Source organism: Aethalodelphis obliquidens, unplaced genomic scaffold (genome assembly GCF_003676395.1).
Source record: "Aethalodelphis obliquidens isolate GAN/ISIS:26980383/991018 unplaced genomic scaffold, ASM367639v1 scaffold1, whole genome shotgun sequence".
NCBI lineage: Eukaryota > Metazoa > Chordata > Mammalia > Artiodactyla > Delphinidae > Aethalodelphis > Aethalodelphis obliquidens.
Genome location: NW_020837945.1, coordinates 47,731,215 through 47,748,156, shown reverse-complemented (window position 1 = coordinate 47,748,156; position 16,942 = coordinate 47,731,215). Strand labels below are relative to the sequence as shown.

At 37.3% G+C, this 16,942-nt stretch overlaps 2 protein-coding genes across 3 annotated transcripts in view; both read left to right on the top strand.

Moving 5' to 3' along the window:
- TOMM70 (translocase of outer mitochondrial membrane 70) overlaps positions 1 to 16,942 on the top strand; it is a 45,347-nt gene that overhangs the window by 8,095 nt on the left and 20,310 nt on the right. The window contains exons 1-5 of one of the 2 annotated variants that reach the window (XM_027103388.1): positions 3,863 to 5,357; positions 6,468 to 6,641; positions 10,151 to 10,277; positions 11,899 to 12,008; positions 14,932 to 15,080. In XM_027103388.1, coding sequence (XP_026959189.1) covers positions 5,325 to 5,357; positions 6,468 to 6,641; positions 10,151 to 10,277; positions 11,899 to 12,008; positions 14,932 to 15,080 — 593 coding nt within the window. In that variant the 5' untranslated portion in view covers positions 3,863 to 5,324. Of the gene's footprint in view, positions 1 to 3,862; positions 5,358 to 6,467; positions 6,642 to 10,150; positions 10,278 to 11,898; positions 12,009 to 14,931; positions 15,081 to 16,942 lie in introns of those variants that run through there. The other variant, XM_027103379.1, reaches the window with a different exon arrangement.
- Positions 6,880 to 7,817, top strand: LOC113618965 (bromodomain-containing protein 7-like). The gene has a single exon (XM_027103401.1). The coding sequence runs from the start codon at positions 6,942 to 6,944 to the stop codon at positions 7,701 to 7,703; it is 762 nt and encodes a 253-aa protein (XP_026959202.1). The 5' UTR covers positions 6,880 to 6,941; the 3' UTR covers positions 7,704 to 7,817.

Here is a 16,942-nt window from a genome sequence, read left to right as displayed (position 1 = left end):
TTTCTAGTTATTAGCTACACAAGTTTCTAATCACCTAATGTACATTTTCTTAATGTGAATTGGGGTTTCAGTGTTTGATCAGCAGTAGTTCTTTTGAGAGGCTGCCAGTTCACTTGTTTGTATCCTGCACTGTCTCTAGAGTTCCTTCAGGATAAAGACTATCCTGATGATCGTTGTACAGTGGAGTCACATCAAATGTGCTTTTAACTAAAATGAAATCAGTTACACTTGCTAGGCAAAAAGAAAAAGACCTAATTATGCTGATGATTCTCTTTGTCCTTTTGCTCTGGGGTCAATAGTGAGCAAGATATAATACCTGAACTGTTTCCTTTGTTTCAGTTCCAGAGTGTGAGTCTGGATGTGATTCTGATGATATTCATTTTTCATAAAGTGTGGATGACAATCCATGCAGTATAGAAGTAAAGTTTAGGCAATGTGGAGTCAGATTGCTTGTTTGAATCTTGCCTTGGGCAAGCTTCTTGATCTCTCTGGGCTTCAGTTGCTTTATGTGTAAAATGGGGATAATAATAGCACCTAACTTGCATTTACAGTGTGTTACTCTTCTGAAGAATTTTCAAGAGTAATTTTGACAATTGATTTTTGCTTCATGCATTAATGTCAGGATTCTATACAAGTTTCAGCTCCACATATTTTTTGAATTCACTTAGCAGAATCACATGGAGTCATGGAGTTGACTCTGCTGGACAGTTATTCATTATGAAGAGATGAAACTTATTCAAATCCTGGATGGAAAAAAAGCTAAGTTATCTAATAGATTGTTTTAAATAATACTTTGATTGTGTGACATACTAGGCAGAAGTGAATGTCTTTTCTTTTTTAAAATTTGTCTGTATTCTTACCAGTATTCACAAAGTTTCAATTTATGCCTGTGGAAATTGAGTACATAGTACCTGATCTTTTCAGTACCTAATCTTTTCAAACTGTTTTCTTTGAGGAAGAGATTAGTACTTTTTGAATCCACCAAAGTTACATGTGGGAAGCTGGAGTGGCAGGAGTGGAGTAACGGGAGTTTGGAGGCTTATGTATAGGCAATAGCAGTGGGAAGTTACTGGAAAGTTTTAAGCAGGAAATGATATGGTCCAGCTTACTTAAGAAGATCTTTCAGATCAATCAGAAACTAATTTGTTGTAAGAAAAGTAAGAGAAAGATGCATTTTCACAGAATTTTAATGTAAAATATTGTGGAATGTTCGGAACCTTAAAAAGGTTACCAAAACCAAGAGTGATTTCCAGTAACATAATGTCTTGATAGTCTTTTAAATCTCCTTAGTAGCTTTTAGATATGAAAATAGACCACATGAAAAGATAATAGCATTTCAGGGTGTTCCCATTACATTCTAGAGCTGTATGTCTTCATTTCTCATTTATGAAATATGCTTTCAAAATTGTCTTTGGGCTTATTTTCCAACTTCAACCTTTAATTCCAAAAGTTCTTATTATAACTTGAGAAGGTAGACTGAGTGGGGGAGAAAGTGACTGAAAAGCAGTGCAAAGGATTCCTGAGAGTTGGAAATAAAATCCCTTATATTGGGCTTCCCTGGTGGCGCAGTAGTTGAGAGTCCGCCTGCTGATGCAGGGGACACGGGTTCATGCCCCAGTCCGGGAAGATCCCACATGCCACGGAGTGGCTAGGCCCGTGAGCCATGGCCGCTGAGCCTGGGCGTCTGGAGCCTGTGCTCCGCAACGGGAGAGGCCGCAACAGTGAGAGGCCTGCGTACCGCAAAAAAAAAAAAATCCCTTATATTATAAAGAATTGGTAGTTGTATATTTTCTAATTTAAACTTTTTCCTCCAGTGCATTTATTTTGATTTCTACCTGGTATTGGCCTCAAAGCTTGTGAAAATAATGTCTTAATTCCTGACACAGCAGAATGCTGGTGTTGATTGATAAGCTGGCATTGTGCTAAGTAGCTTTTTGTCCTAAATTTTACCGGTGGGCCAAAATAATCAGCTTTTCTGTACTGTCCCTGTTGTAATGCCATTCTTTCTCTGCATTTTTGTTAATGAAGGGAAGCAGTTGGACAGAAAGTAATGTGGTGGTGGGGGCGGGGTGCAATGAGCAGAAGGTGATAGGGAGGTTAACTGAGATATTGTTCTCCCCAAACATGGTTTGGTAGCGCTCTGCAGTGACAGTGGGAGAAAATTTGCCATTTGGTGATTTGCCTATGTAATTTGATCCTTTTTCACTCAATGTCATAGCATCTTTTTTTTTTTTTTCCAGTACAGTAAGGAAAGGAAATTAAGTAGGTTCTGATTTAGGCCTTAGGTGATAATGAATTTATAATAATTTTTTAAATTTTATTTATTTATTTTTGGCTGCGTTGGGTCTTCATTGCTGCACACGGGCTTTCTCTAGTTGCAGCAAGCGGGGTCTATTCTTCGCTGCGGTGCATGGGCTTCTCATTGCAGTGGCTTCTCTTGTTACAGAGCATGGGCTCTAGGTGTGTGGGCTCAGTAGTTGTGGCACGCGGGCTCAATAGTTGTGGCGCGCGGGCTCTAGAGCACAGGCTCAGTAGTTGTGGCGCATGGGCTTAGTTGCTCCGCGGCGTGTGAGATCTTCCCGGACCAGGGCTCGAACCCGTGTCTCCTACATTGGCAGGTGGATTCTTAACCACTGTGCCACCAGGGAAGCCCCTAGGAATTTATAATACTTTTTAAAGGGAATCTATTGTAAAACTTGACTGAATGGAGGGAAATGGGTAATTGAAAGATTCTCTTGGTTGGTTTTAGGTTGATTTAGACCTTGCTGAATAAAAATTGAAAGTATCCATCTTTCTAAGGAGAGGAAGCCTTGTATACCTATCCAGTTTTCTCTCTGTTCTTTTAACTTGTCTGCCTTTACCATGACTGCTTCTCCTTGTAGTCTGTGTGACATCCTGTAGCCTTAAACTTCCAGTAGACAGGAAAGAGTTCATTGCCTGTTTGTGTTAATGAAACAAGGTCATTACTCTGTCCAAAGAACGTTCTTTTTATTTAATCTGAAAATCTTTAGTAAAAATACTAAATAGATTTTCAATATGTTTGTAGCCGAACATACTTCTCACAGGCATTTGATACATTATTTTCTCTATCAGCAGTCCCTAGCTTATTAGATTGTGTATTAGCTATGTTCTCAATGACTTAGAAACATTGTAAACTTTTTACAAGAAATTGAAATAATGTTTTTCTTGTTTTTGTATTTAACATCAAAAGTAATTGTTTCACTATTTTGAAGTTTTATTAGGCATACAAAGGTTTGTGGTAATGATGTTTTCTTGGCAGATTGTATCTTTTATCAATAAAATTGCCCACAGAAGTGCTCCATCTGAGGCATGTGAATGGTATTTTGTCTCATACTGCCTTTTTGTCTGATACTGCCTTCTTCTTTGCAAGTATTTGCATTCTGTAACGTTTTTACATTCTTTTTTACATTCTGTAACTTTTACATTCTTTTTTGACCTGTCATTTTGTTTTAGGTCATGCCTTATAGGTAGCATGTGGTTATTTTTTATTTTAAATAATTTGGGCTTCCCTGGTGGCTCAGTGGTTGAGAATCCGCCTGCCAATGTAGGGGACGTGGGTTCAAGCCCTGGTCCGGGAAGATCCCATATGCCGCGGAGCAACTAAGCCCGCGAGCCACAACTCCTGAGCCCGCGTGCCTAGAGCCCATGCTCTGCAACAAGAGAAGCCACTGCAGTGAGAGACCCACGTACGGCAGCGAAGAGTAGCCCCTGCTCGCCGCAACCAGAGAAAAGCCTGCGTGCAGCAACAAAGACCCAATGCAGCCAAAAATAATAAATAAATAGGTAGGTAGGTAGGTAGATAGTTTATTTATAATGGGGAGATTTAACCTATTCACATTTATTGTTATTATTGACATGTTTAATGATTCCTGCCATATGTACTCCGCTTTTTTGTTTCTTCCTTTACCCTCTCCTTCCTGCTTTTTGTTTTATTAATCATCTCCACTGCTTTGGGGTTTATTTTTAGTGGTAAGGAGGTTGTACACCTCTGTTTCTGTTCTTGTGTTCAACCTTAAATGCTAATTTAGCTAGGTATAAGATTTTAAGTTGAAAATAATATTTCTTCAGGACTTTAAAGTTGTTGCTTCATTGTTTTTAAATACCTAACGTTGGTGACAGTATGACCCCAGTTTGGTTCTTTTTTTCTTTGTAGGTAATCTGGGTTTTTTCCACCTAAAAACTTTAAGGATTTTTACTGTGAAATTTCACCATGATATGTCTAAAAATGTGTGTCTTTGTTTTTCAACTCCAGAAATTTTTCCAATATTTTCTTAAAACACTCCTTTTTATGCCTTTCCTTCTAAAATTCAGATAGATATTGGAACTTCGGTATTTATACTCCATATCATCTAACTTTTCCTCCAAATTTCTCACCTCCCTGTCCTCTGTTCTTGTTGCATTCTGGCAGATTTCCTTGGCTCTGCCTTCTTCTTGTTAATTTGCTCCTCTGTTATGCCCATTCTAATATACAATCCATCCATTGAGTTTATTGTAATAATCCTTTTTAATTTTCAAGATGTCTAATTGGTGCTCTTTAGAAGCAGCCTTTTTAAAAATGTCTGTGATAACCTCTCATTCCTCTCATGTTAAATTTTCTGTTTGCTTTGTTTATCCCGCTTTCTCAAATACTAGTTTTTTATTTGAATCAGGTGCCTCTCTTTTATGATATTAATTTTCCTTTATGTTAGCAATTCTTGACAGTATGGTCTCTTGGAAGATAGGCAAAGTATGCTTGTCACTTGTCTCTTGGGTGGAGGGATCCTCACTCCTTCTGAATGATACAGCCCTACTCCAGTCTGACTTCTCTTTCTCTTAGTGGAGTGGGAGGACTGATGAGGTTGCTTCAAGTGCAGTTTTCCAGCAACTAGAATCCACAACTACATAAGAGAGTCCTAGTTGTCTTCTAGTATGAATGTTTTGTGCTGAGGATTTTTACTGTCAAAGTTTTTGGAAGGTGATTAGGCTATTTACAAGTGGAAGATTTCATATTTATCTGTTACTCTGTGTTGTAGTTGGCTCCTTTCATCCTCCCACATCTTATTTTAAAATTAGCATGTTTCTTCTTGACACTAGCTAGCTTAAACTAGCTGTTTTATATTCTGAACTTAAAGTTTCCTACACATCCTTCTTTGCACACTATAAAAAAAACAAGAAAAACAAAAAATTATAGCTACATTCAGACTAAAGGAGAAGGGAAACAAAAGGTAAATGGGGGGGAAGGTAGCAAAGAAGAATGAAGCAAGAGGAAGGGAGAAAAAAGCAGATACAGAAGGTTGCTATCCCATCGTCTCTTTGTGACTGACATGCCCTGGGCCCCAAGCAACATAGCCTTCCCTGTAAGTTAGTTGTGGAGGTAACTACTTCTGCTTTTGCTTTGTCAATGCTTACCTGTTGGAGATAACACGAGTTCTTTCGTAATCACATATTTGTTAAAATTGATGTTGACAAACAATAAAGTTTGGGGTGAAGATGTGCCATGAAGCTCTTGGACCTAGTAGCTGGAACCTAGATAACTGGATTTGTCTACAAAGATGTTTCCCAAACGTTGACTGAAGCTTTTGCAACTGTCCTCAGTGGGTATTAACTACCAAATCATGAAGTATGTGAGATGGCTCCTCTAGGAAGCAGATTCTGAGACAAAGATAGGAGTCCCCCAAATGTATGTGATTAGCAAACAATAGATTTGGGATAACAATTGTAATGAAGATGGCAAAGTGTTTCTAGTATCTCTTCTACACTGTTGACAAACAGCCTAATAGAAAAACAGCAATACGTGTGAATAAGTGGTTTTCAGAATGAAAAAAGTCCAGTGGCCAATAAACAAACATGAACAGATTTTCAAATTCACTGATAGTGAGGAAAATGTGAATTACAATAATATGTGAACTAGAATTATGTTACACTGGGGTTTTTCAGCCTAGGCACTGTTGACATTTTGGATCAAGGTGGTGGTGTGCAGGTGTTGCCCTGTGCATTGTAGAATGTTAACAGCATTCCTGGTTTCTACCTACTAGATACCAGTCGTGCCGCCTTCTGACCCCTAGCTGTGATAATCAGAATGTCTCTAGACATTGTGAAAGGTACCCTAGAGGGAAAATCATCCCTGATTGAGAACCACTGTTTTATACTCATTAGACTGGCAAAAATTAAACACAGCTATCATATCTCTTGCTGGCAGGAATGGCAGAAAAGTGGTACTTTCAAGCACTACAGCCTTTTCTTGGGAGAAGTCTGAGTGTTTTTCAAGTTAAAAATATATAAACCTTTTGGCTAAGCAATCCTGTTACTAAGACTCTATCCCATGACGATATTTATATGAGTGACTTGCATTGTGAACAGCCATTCTGCCCTCCCATGTTTTCTTCAGTGTTGTCATTTAATCACTGTGATCCAAATCTATTACTGAGTATTGATAACTTTTTCATGATTGTTTCCTCATATTTCAGAACTCTCTTGATAGAGCCCAAGCAGCCAAGAACAAAGGCAACAAATATTTTAAAGCAGGAAAATATGAACAGGCTATTCAGTGCTATACCGAGGCCATCAGTTTGTGTCCTACAGAGAAGAATGTTGACCTTTCCACGTTTTATCAAAACAGAGCTGCTGCCTTTGAGCAGTTGGTACGTATCCTAGGTTGGTTTTTCTGTTCGTTTTGTTTCTCTTTATTTGCATAATAATGTTTCAGTTAATGCCACTCAAATCTAATAAACTTTTAGAAGTTGTTTTGAAATTACAGGATTTTTGTTTGGTTTTTATATCCTTTAATTACATAGATTTTTAAGAACAAATTTTAGCTCTTCGTGAGAGGCTGCGCACCGTACCACTGCCTCGAGGCGCGGGGTCTCGTGGGCCCCGCTCCCGCCCTCCGCTCGCCTGGCCTGGGCCTGGCGCGGGGGGCGGGCACCGGGGCCCGGTCGGACATGGGCAAGAAGCACAAGAAGCACAAGTCAGACAAACAGCTCTACGAGGAGTATGTAGAGAAGCCCTTGAAGCTGGTCCTCAAAGTGGGAGGGAACGAAGTCACCGAGCTCTCCACGGGCAGCTCCGGGCATGACTCCAGCCTCTTAGAAGACAAAAACGATCATTACAAACACAAGGACCGAAAGCGGAAAAAGAGAAAGAAAGGAGAGAAGCAGGTTCCAGGGGAGGAAAAGGGGAGAAAATGGCGACGAATAAAGGAAGATAAAAAGAAGCGAGATCGGGACAGCATGGACAATGAGGCAGAAAAAGACCTCCAGCGTCTGACCCCTGTAGGATTAGACTTGCCTCCTGAGAAGCCTCTTGCAAGCTCTTTAGCCAAACAAGAAGAAGTAGAACAGACACCCCTTCAAGAAGCTTTGAATCAACTGATGAGACAACTGCAGAGGAAAGACCCAAGTGCTTTCTTTTCATTTCCTGTGACTGATTTTATTGCTTCCAGCTACTCCATGATCATTAAACACCCAATGGATTTTAGTACCATGAAAGAAAAGATCAAGAACAATGATTACCAGTCCATAGAAGAACTAAAGGATAACTTCAAACTAATGTGTACTAATGCTATGATTTACAACAAACCAGAGACCATTTATTATAAAGCTGCAAAGAAGCTATTGCACTCAGGGATGAAAATTCTTAGCCAGGAGAGAATTCAGAGCCTGAAGCAGAGCATAGACTTCATGGCAGACTTGCAAAAAAGTTGAAAGCAGAAAGATAGACACCTTGCAGAGTGGGGAGGACAGCGGCTGCTGGCCAAGAGAGAGGGAAGACTCTGGAGACACTGAGGCACAAGGCTTCAAGAGTCCCAATAAGGAAAATAAAAAGTAAAGAATCTTTGGAATATTAAGGTTAAGCTGTCTTTTTCACACCAGTATCGGGAGAAAATACTGATTGGGGGCCTGCCTTGGGTCCATGGTTGGTTGGGTTTTGTCCTGAAAGTCCATTTTGATGATTTGATACCCCTCTTCTCATGCAAAGCATTATATGGAATTGTCCAAACACAGTTCAGAAAATAGTTCTGAATGTCTATTCTGTATGAAAGTAGTTTTAAAACCAGTAAATTACCTTTAGGGACTCATAAAAAAATAAATAAATAAAAGAACAAATTTTAGTTTTGCTCATCACACACACAATCCAAAGTTGTATATATCAGATTTTATGAAATTAGATAATACAGAAAGTTAAAGTTTCTGGTGACCCCATCCTCCTCAACAGTTTGAGTTTATTTCTTCAACTTTTGTCCGCATATATGTAATAGTAGCATATGTGGGGGGAAAAAGACCAAAAGATGAATTCCTGTTACATTGTTTGCATATTTTTTCAGTTGCCACTGTATCTTGTACAGCTTCTCATAGCACACACAGATCTATTTCATTCTTTTTAAAGGCTATATGTAGTAGCTGTTACATGGTTGTAACATCTCCCTGTTGATGAACATTTGAATCACTTCCTATTTTCCCTATTGCATTCAGTGTTGCAGTAAATATTTTTTTGCATACTTTTGGGGGAATAAAATTCTAGAAATGGAAATAAGATAGTATCAATACCTATTATAGTAATATATGAACATGTTTGTTTTCCAGTATCTCACTGACTATGTGTATTATCAGTCTTAATAATATTTGCCACTCTGGTAGGAGAAAAATTCTCTCTCATTGTTTTAGTTTGCAATTTTTGAGATGTTGGTGAAGTGGACAATCTTTTTCTATGTTTATTCGGTATTTATATTCTCTGTATTTTTTGTTCAACGAAATTTTATTGACTGTTTTGTATATGAAAGGTGTAGTAGGAGCTGGGTCTATAAAAGCAAACAATTATGCATAGAACTCAAGGATCGCAAAACAACTTAAATGACATTTTGATAAATGCTTTGATTCTATAATAGACGAATGAGTGGGGTTGGTGCGTAAAACAGTGCAGAATAGAGTGTTACAAATGGAGGAACAGTGTATGTAATTGCTCTGAGGTAGGCAGGAGTTTGCCATGATTAAAGAAGTATGTATAAAGGATCCTGGGGTATAGAGAGATGAAACTGGAAAGGTAGCAGAGGCCAGATCAGGCAAAGCCTTGCAATGGTAAGAAGGTTGGATTTGATTCTGAGTGTAACGGGAAATATTTAAGGGTTTTAAATAGGGCAGGAACATCGTCTAAAATTGTTCTCACTGTTCTGTCAAGAATATATTGGAGGGAGGCAAGAATGGAGGCAGGGAGACTAAGGAAGGATGTTGTTGTACTTGCCTAAGTGGGACATGAAGGAAAGCTGAAGACCAACAGAATTTGCTGTTGTATTGGATGTGAAGCGTGAGAAGCAGGAGTTTTAATAATGGTGGATTGAGGAAGGAGTGAGTCAGCTGACAGTTGAATTGAGAAATGTCTCTATTTTAGGAATGTGGTTTGGGTTAAAGAGATAAAGTTTGGAGTCATCTAATTTTAGATGTTATATACTACGAGGACAATAGATGTGATCACCTAAGAGAGAGAAGGGATGAGTCCTTGAGCATTCCAGCATGTAAAAATCAGATAGAGGGGGAGAAGTCAGCTACAGAAATTGCGAAGGAGCAGCCGGTGAGGTAAATGGAAATCAAGTAGAGTGGCGACTCCTTGGAGGTTTGGCAATAAACAGGAGCTAAGAAATGGGGTAATAACTGCAGGGAATTACAGAATCAAAGGAGTGTTTTTAAAAGGTGGAAAATACTAAAGCAAGTGTTTTTATGCTAATAGGAATGATTCAGTAGAGAAGCAGATTGGTGCAGAGGCAGGATAGCTAACAGTGAAGTCCTTGAAGTGGAGAGAATGTGGATCCATACCACAAGTGGAAAGTTGGCCTTTGGTGAAGAGGGGTGTTTCCTCAGTTTTAACAGGAGGGAAGGAGGAGATGATATCACATAGATGCAGGTAGGTTGTAGATTTGGTGGTAGAAAGATGGCTTAAATATGTCTTTTACCTATTTTTAAAAATTAGGTTGCTAATCTTTATTACAGTTATTTATATGAGCTGTTATAATGTATTGTGGATATTAACTCTTTGTATGAATTGGGAATATTTTTTCTGTTGTGGGATTCTTAATACTTGGCCTACTGAGTTTAGAAAACTGATTTCTGTCAAACAGTGCTTCCTTTAGTGTGACTTTTTTTTAATACTTTCATTACAGCAAAAATGGAAAGAGGTGGCACAAGATTGTACAAAGGCTGTTGAACTTAATCCCAAATATGTGAAAGCTCTCTTTAGACGTGCAAAAGCCCACGAGAAGCTAGACAATAAGAAGGAATGTTTAGAAGGTGAGGGTATTTTTGTGTTTATGTATGAAAATTACTAAAGGCTTCATAGTCATTGGTAAATTTATATGAAACTCTGCCTATGAGTAGAGAAATCAATTGTGTTTAAAAGTTTTACTCTTCCCCAATTGAGACTTTGATTTCTAGTTTAAATTGAGATTGCAGATACTTGAGTACTGTCTTGGTTCCCCACTATGGTAAATTAAATGATTTAGAGTTTATATACCACACATTTTAAACTTGGCAATTAATGAGCATCAGTGTAATTTCATGAATAAGAAATCAGAAGAGAGGTTTTAGTGAGCGATAGTGTTTGTAAGATTCTATGTATTTTTCAGTTAATATCCTATATAAATATGAAATAATTTTGAGATGAATCATTAAAGAAAACATTTGTTTTTTGCCCTTGCAATTTTCAGACATTATCTTATACTCAGTTAGAAATTATGTAATTGATACAAAGCAGCAAGTGAATTTGCCGTTCTCAGTAAATATTATAAATATTCTTTGGCCTCTAATTGGCCATATCTGTTGCCAAAACTTCAAATTAGGGTATCCGCCACTGGCCTATAAAGTACAGTCTTCTGGGTGATGTAGAGCTAAACCAAAATGCAATTTCTGCAGTCGAAAAGTACTTTCCACTACATAGATTTGCTTTAAAAGCATCAATAATCAGAAATTTAGCTATAATTTTTTTTAAATAACATTATTTAAAAGGGAAAAGCTGTTTTATTTATTTTTTTTTTTAAATGAGGATTACCAATTGAGAGTGGTTTAGAGAACATTTTAGAAAAACTTGAGGTTTTGTGGTATCATGTACTTTGATGGTGGGTAGAAGGAGTGTTGCTTTGGAAAAGAGACTTCTGAGTTTTGAACCAAACTTTGAAGTTATTAAGCGATAATTGTAGAGAGGAGTTTAAATGGATTTTAGATGGAGAAATGGGATGGGGAATTGACATTGGCACTAGCCAGATTATCAGGGGAACATACAGCAGATTGACTTGTTTGGAGGAGCAAGGATTTGGAATTGTGAGAAATTGAGTTCAAAAAAAGAGAGACAGCCATTGTTCACTACTTTGAATGAAAAGTTGAGAGGTTAAGGAAACATTGATCTTCTAAATTTCAGACCACTGTGTGTTGAGCTCTAGCATAGCCAGGTTAAAATGGTATTTTGAAGCAGATTTAATTGAGAGCTCTGTGGCAAGATGGCTTTGGAGACGAGGAGTAACCCTGAGGCCTATAAAAAGACCAGACATAAGAGAGCCACATTATGTTGATTTGGTATATACTTAACCGGCCAGAAAAGAATATTCCTGGATTACTTGTTTTATTTGCTGTGTACAATGTTGGAGTGATGAGAAACATCACAAATGGTGTAGTATAGTCCCTTTCATTTCACAGGTGAGGAAAGTGAATTCTAGAGAAGTAGAGTGACTTTCTGAGCTTTGAGTTTGGTCGTAAAGTATGTAAAACTAAAGTGTTAAGAATCAGTTTATTGGAAATGATAGCCACATAAAGCTATGCATGTAGTTTGGCTTTCTGTGGTAACATTGAATCCATTTGATGCTGCTAATCATGTTTGTGATAATTTCATACTTACTCTTGTTTTCTGCATCATTTCTAGATGTTACTGCTGTGTGTATATTAGAAGGGTTCCAAAATCAGCAAAGCATGCTGTTAGCTGATAAAGTTCTTAAACTTCTTGGAAAAGAGAAAGCCAAAGAAAAATATAAGGTAAGTTAATCTGAATTGGTTAATAGAGGGAGTATACATTGTGAAGGGTCATTTCTAATTTATACTGCTTAAACTTGGGCATGATGGTTACAACTGAAATTAGATCCGGATTATATTTCTTTTTCCTGTAATCTTGGGCTTTTGTGGTTTACTTTTTTAAAATAAGAATGTAAACTATGTCCAGTATTGCACCTGGAGGATATTGAAAGAATTCATGTATATTAGAAGTTGCCAAACAATGGCCTACAGGCCAAATCCAGCCTGCCACCTGTTTTTATAAATAATGTGCCAATAGTGTTTTATTGGAACTCAGCCACTCACACATTGTTTTAGATGCTTTTAAGCTACAACGGCAGAGTTGAGTGGTTGTGACAGAGACTGTATGGCACATAAAGCCTAAAATGTTTACTATCTGGCCTTTTACAGAAAAAAATTGCCAACTTGTACTCTTTAAAGTTTTTAAAGATATGCTGTATAAATTGGCATTGGTTTTACACAGTTAGTAGATGGTTTAATTCAAGAAATATTTATTGAACAGAGGTCCATAATAGGCATTTTAGGAGGGTAGGTACAAAGACATGGTCCTTGCCCTTACAAAGTCCTTAATGAGAGGGACCATTAATAAGTATAAAAGGCATGATATTGGTAAAGTGTCATGGAGGGATATAAGTAGAGGGCTGTGGGAGTACCACAGGTACTACTAAACATCGGTAGAGGTTTTCTGCTAAATTTCATAATATCGAGGCAGTTGTTTCTTTTTTCTTTAATAATAACTTGCTTTTCTCTTAAGTTGATTTAATAATCTGTCTGTATTTTTAACTTTACATCTCTGAATATTAGCTGAGTAAAACTGTTAAAACAGGTTTCTTCACTGCAGGACTTTCTTGTGCTAGTATGTGTTGTGAATCTCCAAATACAGCTATACTGGTTCTCAGTCTCTTTAAACTCTGGAACTTATTTCCTTCCCTTCAGCATCTGGTAGAACATGCTGTTTTGAGGAACTAGAACTGGTGCTCCTCAAAATATTTTGCAAAATACCATGTTAGAGTCTCACAAATTGAACTTTGAAGGAACCTCGTTTCCTTGAGTATAATGCTATTGTTGAGTAATTATACTGGTTGGACTGCAGAGTAGTAAGAAAATATGATAACCTACATTTATATAGGTTCCAGATTAGTTTCCACATATATTTTCTAACCTGTTTGTATTCCACTTTGCAAAATACTTTTCATTTTATTATTTTTATTTTTACAATAACCCTATAAGATAAATAAGGATAGTATTTTTATTGCTATTTTAGAGATGAGAAAACTGAGAATGACGTGTAAGGTCACATAGCTAATAAGTGGCAGAGCTAGAATTTGTATCTTGTTCCTTTGATACTTAAGGCCATTACTTATAAAATATTGTTCTCATTTTAAATTTGTAACTCTGAAAGACACGGAAGTGGTAGCTTCATTTCTAAGCTGAAATAGGAAACTACAAGACATTAATGATTTATTCAACTTCAGTAAGGGCTATTTAAATTTCTATTTAAGCTTTTTCCCTGAAGTGGTAGATGATTGCCACTTATATATTCCAACACAGGGTCTTCAGTGAAATACTTAAGTTAGGTGTATTTATCACTTGGTGGTGACCATTTGATTTAAAATGGTAATTAAGACACACTGGGGCTTCCCTGGTGGCGCAGTGGTTGAGAATCTGTCTGCTAATGCAGGGGACACGGGTTCAAGCCCTGGTCTGGGAAGATCCCACGTGCCGCGGAGCAGCTAGGCCCGTGAGCCACAACTACTGAGCCTGCGTGTCTGGAGCCTGTGCTCCGCAACAAGAAAGGCCGCGATAGTGAGAGGCCCGCGCACCGCGATGAAGAGTGGCCCCCGCTTGCCACAACTAGAGAAAGCCCTCGCACAGAAACGAAGACCCAACACAGTCAAAAGTAAATAAATAAATAAATAAATAAATAAAATTTAAAAAGTAACTGTACCATTTAAAAAAAAAGACACACTGAGTCTCTCCCCAGAGAGAGCACCAAAAAAAGAGTGTGAATTCCTTAGATTTTTCTATTCAGTTTTCTTATTTACCCCACTCTCATCTATCCTAGATTAGATCATATACTTACAAAGCCAGATTCATTTTTTTCCCCTCCTTCAAATACAAAGACATTAAATCTACCAAAATATTAGAAATGGTATTTGTTATACGTACAATTTAGAATACCGTATTTCAACTCTAAAGTCTTTGGGTTGAATTTTGCAAAGGATCCAAAATATGTTATGAGAGCCCTTTGGTGACATTAGTCCCTTTTCCTTCTTCCTTTAAAACTTTATCATCTTAAGTATAATAAGGAGAAACAAAATACTTCTATGATTATGAATCAGGTTGCCATGGGAAAAAGTAATAATTAAAAGAGGAAATGAGATTTCATTCTGGCTTTCAGTGGCACTTACTCCAGTGGAGATCTTCAGATGCAGAATAAGTAGGGGACAAATGAAAGCCCATGGTAGATGGACTTAACATTTTAGCACCTGTGTAAGACATGGTTCTGAGTAGTAAATTGAGATATTAATCTTCTAGGACAGGAAGATAATTTTAACTCAGAAGGAGATAATTTTAACTCAGCAGTTATTTACCTCCTTTGTTCCAGATTTCACCTTCTTTTAGTGAGTGGTTCTAAGAGTTCTTGACATTTTACATCTTTGGAGAGGGGGAAGGTTCTCATTTAAAACCTACTTTGAACAGCTGGGACTGGCAGCATTACCAGTTCCACTGTCTATTGCGCTACGGTTTGGAGCCTGATATTCTTCAGTTATCTGAAAATGAGACGCCAGTTTTTACGACAGTGGTTCTCAGTATTCTACAAAGGCATCTGCTTCTTTGGTTAGTGTTTTCTATTTTGATGTGTATAAATATGATTAAATTTCAGAATCGTGAACCTCTGATGCCATCTCCACAGTTTATCAAATCTTACTTCAGTTCTTTCACGGATGATATAATTTCTCAGCCAATGCTTAAAGGAGAGAAGTCTGATGAAGATAAAGACAAGGAAGGGGAGGCTTTAGAAGTAAAAGAAAAGTAAGTGTCTCGAGTATAGTATCTGCTTAATGTTCTGTGTTTTTTTTGGCGGGGGCGTGGTTGTGGGGTTTTTTGCTGCCACAGAGCCAAAGTGGAACTCTGAGTTATCTCCAAAAAATCTGTTTATAAATAGATATAAATATAACAAAATTATAATATATAATAATATTATAATAATAAAAATACTTCTCTTCTCACACATGTCTATTACACCCTAAGAGTTCCTCTCTGGTGACTCAAGGTTTTACTGCCAGAAGTCTGCCCTGCTTTTAAGGTCCTACATGATATTCTCAAGAGATATCCTAGTGGAGATCAAGTGTTTGATTATATTTGAACAGGGGCACTAACTTAAAAAATGATTGTGTAGCTCAATATCCAGATGTTTTAGTGCAAGAAAGTTTATAATATATAATTTAATTTTTAGGAGTGCCCAAAAGAGTGACTTTCTTCAAGGTTTTTTCTGCATGCCTAGGAAAATGCCATTCTTTGGGTTTGTGTTTGCTCCTGTAGAGAGCTGAAACCAAAGTATAAGATACTATGTTTACAACTGGAGGTCAAGTGATATAATGTAGTATATAAGCTATCTAGCCTGCTTATCCATTTATATTTATCAATACTTTTATCTTGCTGTTGAGGCTAGCTCTCCTCTCTAAGAGAAGGTACAACATTATTACCAACATGACATTTTCTAATGAGTTTGGAAGAAAAGGGAATACTGTTCCCAAAGCAAAGCATAATTTTGCATCTATAGCATATTGGAAGGTTTAAGGAAAAAGATTGCTTTTAAGTTGTATCTCCCAATTTTTCTACCATTATTGGCCACCTTTTAAGGGAGGATACTATGTATAATTGTGCCAAGATGTTCAAGTTTGAGTTAGTTGGTGAGGAATCTCTTTGAGAAGATTGTAGATGGGAAGTAAATGTTTAAGGTGATGCCAATAATTGCCTCTTCTGATTAGGAAATAGTCCTTATCCCAGAAAAACTACAGTGAAGTTAATACCATTATTCTAAAAACTGTCTTGAGAGGTGGCAGGACATAGCTATCTCTCACCAGAACACTAATTGGAATTGGTCCTAAGTTTTTGAATTCTATTTTACTCTGAGCCTTAGCTTCATCATTTTTTGAATGGGGAAGTAATAATTACCTTTGAGGCTTATTGTGAGGTTTAGAGGTCATGTTTGTGAGTATCTAGCACTTAGGTTCTCAATAAATAGGAACCGTTATTACTTCCAATCTGATTTAGTAATTATTTTGTCTTACCCTGGTGACCTGAGGAATAAAACTAGAGTGCAGGGAATATTAGAATGTAATTATAGGAAAGGTTAGCACAGAGTTTGTAAGACTTTGACTGACATAACTTTTAGGTCACTTGCCAGTTTTCTCTATTCAGAATATGTAGCAAATGAAATAAGAAAATGTAATTTACAGTGCCCCTTAAAGGACATATAGTATAAATTCCTTTTCAGTTCAAAAAATTCCTTCTACAAGCCTTCTCAATAAAAGTCATCATCTTAAAAGAGTGATGATATTGTGGTCACTGCTTTTTAAAAAATAGGGGAAGGTGTTTTCTTTAAGTACTATTTGATGGAAGAGTCTGCTTCTTTGATATTTCCACCTATTCATTCTAGGTCTGTTCTTTTAGGTGAAACAGCACAACTTCTGGATGAGAGCCTTTTATCAATAGACATTTCCCTGCCTCCAGTTCTTGCTCCCTTACAGTCCATTTCCCACAACACAGCCAGAGTGATCTTTACAAAGTACAACTCAGGTCACACCTCTTCCCTTGGGTTCTGTGACCCTAAACTCACTTGATAACTTTCTATTTCTCTGTTCTTTCTGTTAGTCATAAAATAACTGTTG

Coding starts and splice junctions, on each gene's coding strand:
- LOC113618965 (XM_027103401.1), top strand. CDS start 6,942: ATGGGCAAGAAGCACAAGAAGCACAAGTCAGACAAACAGCTCTACGAG.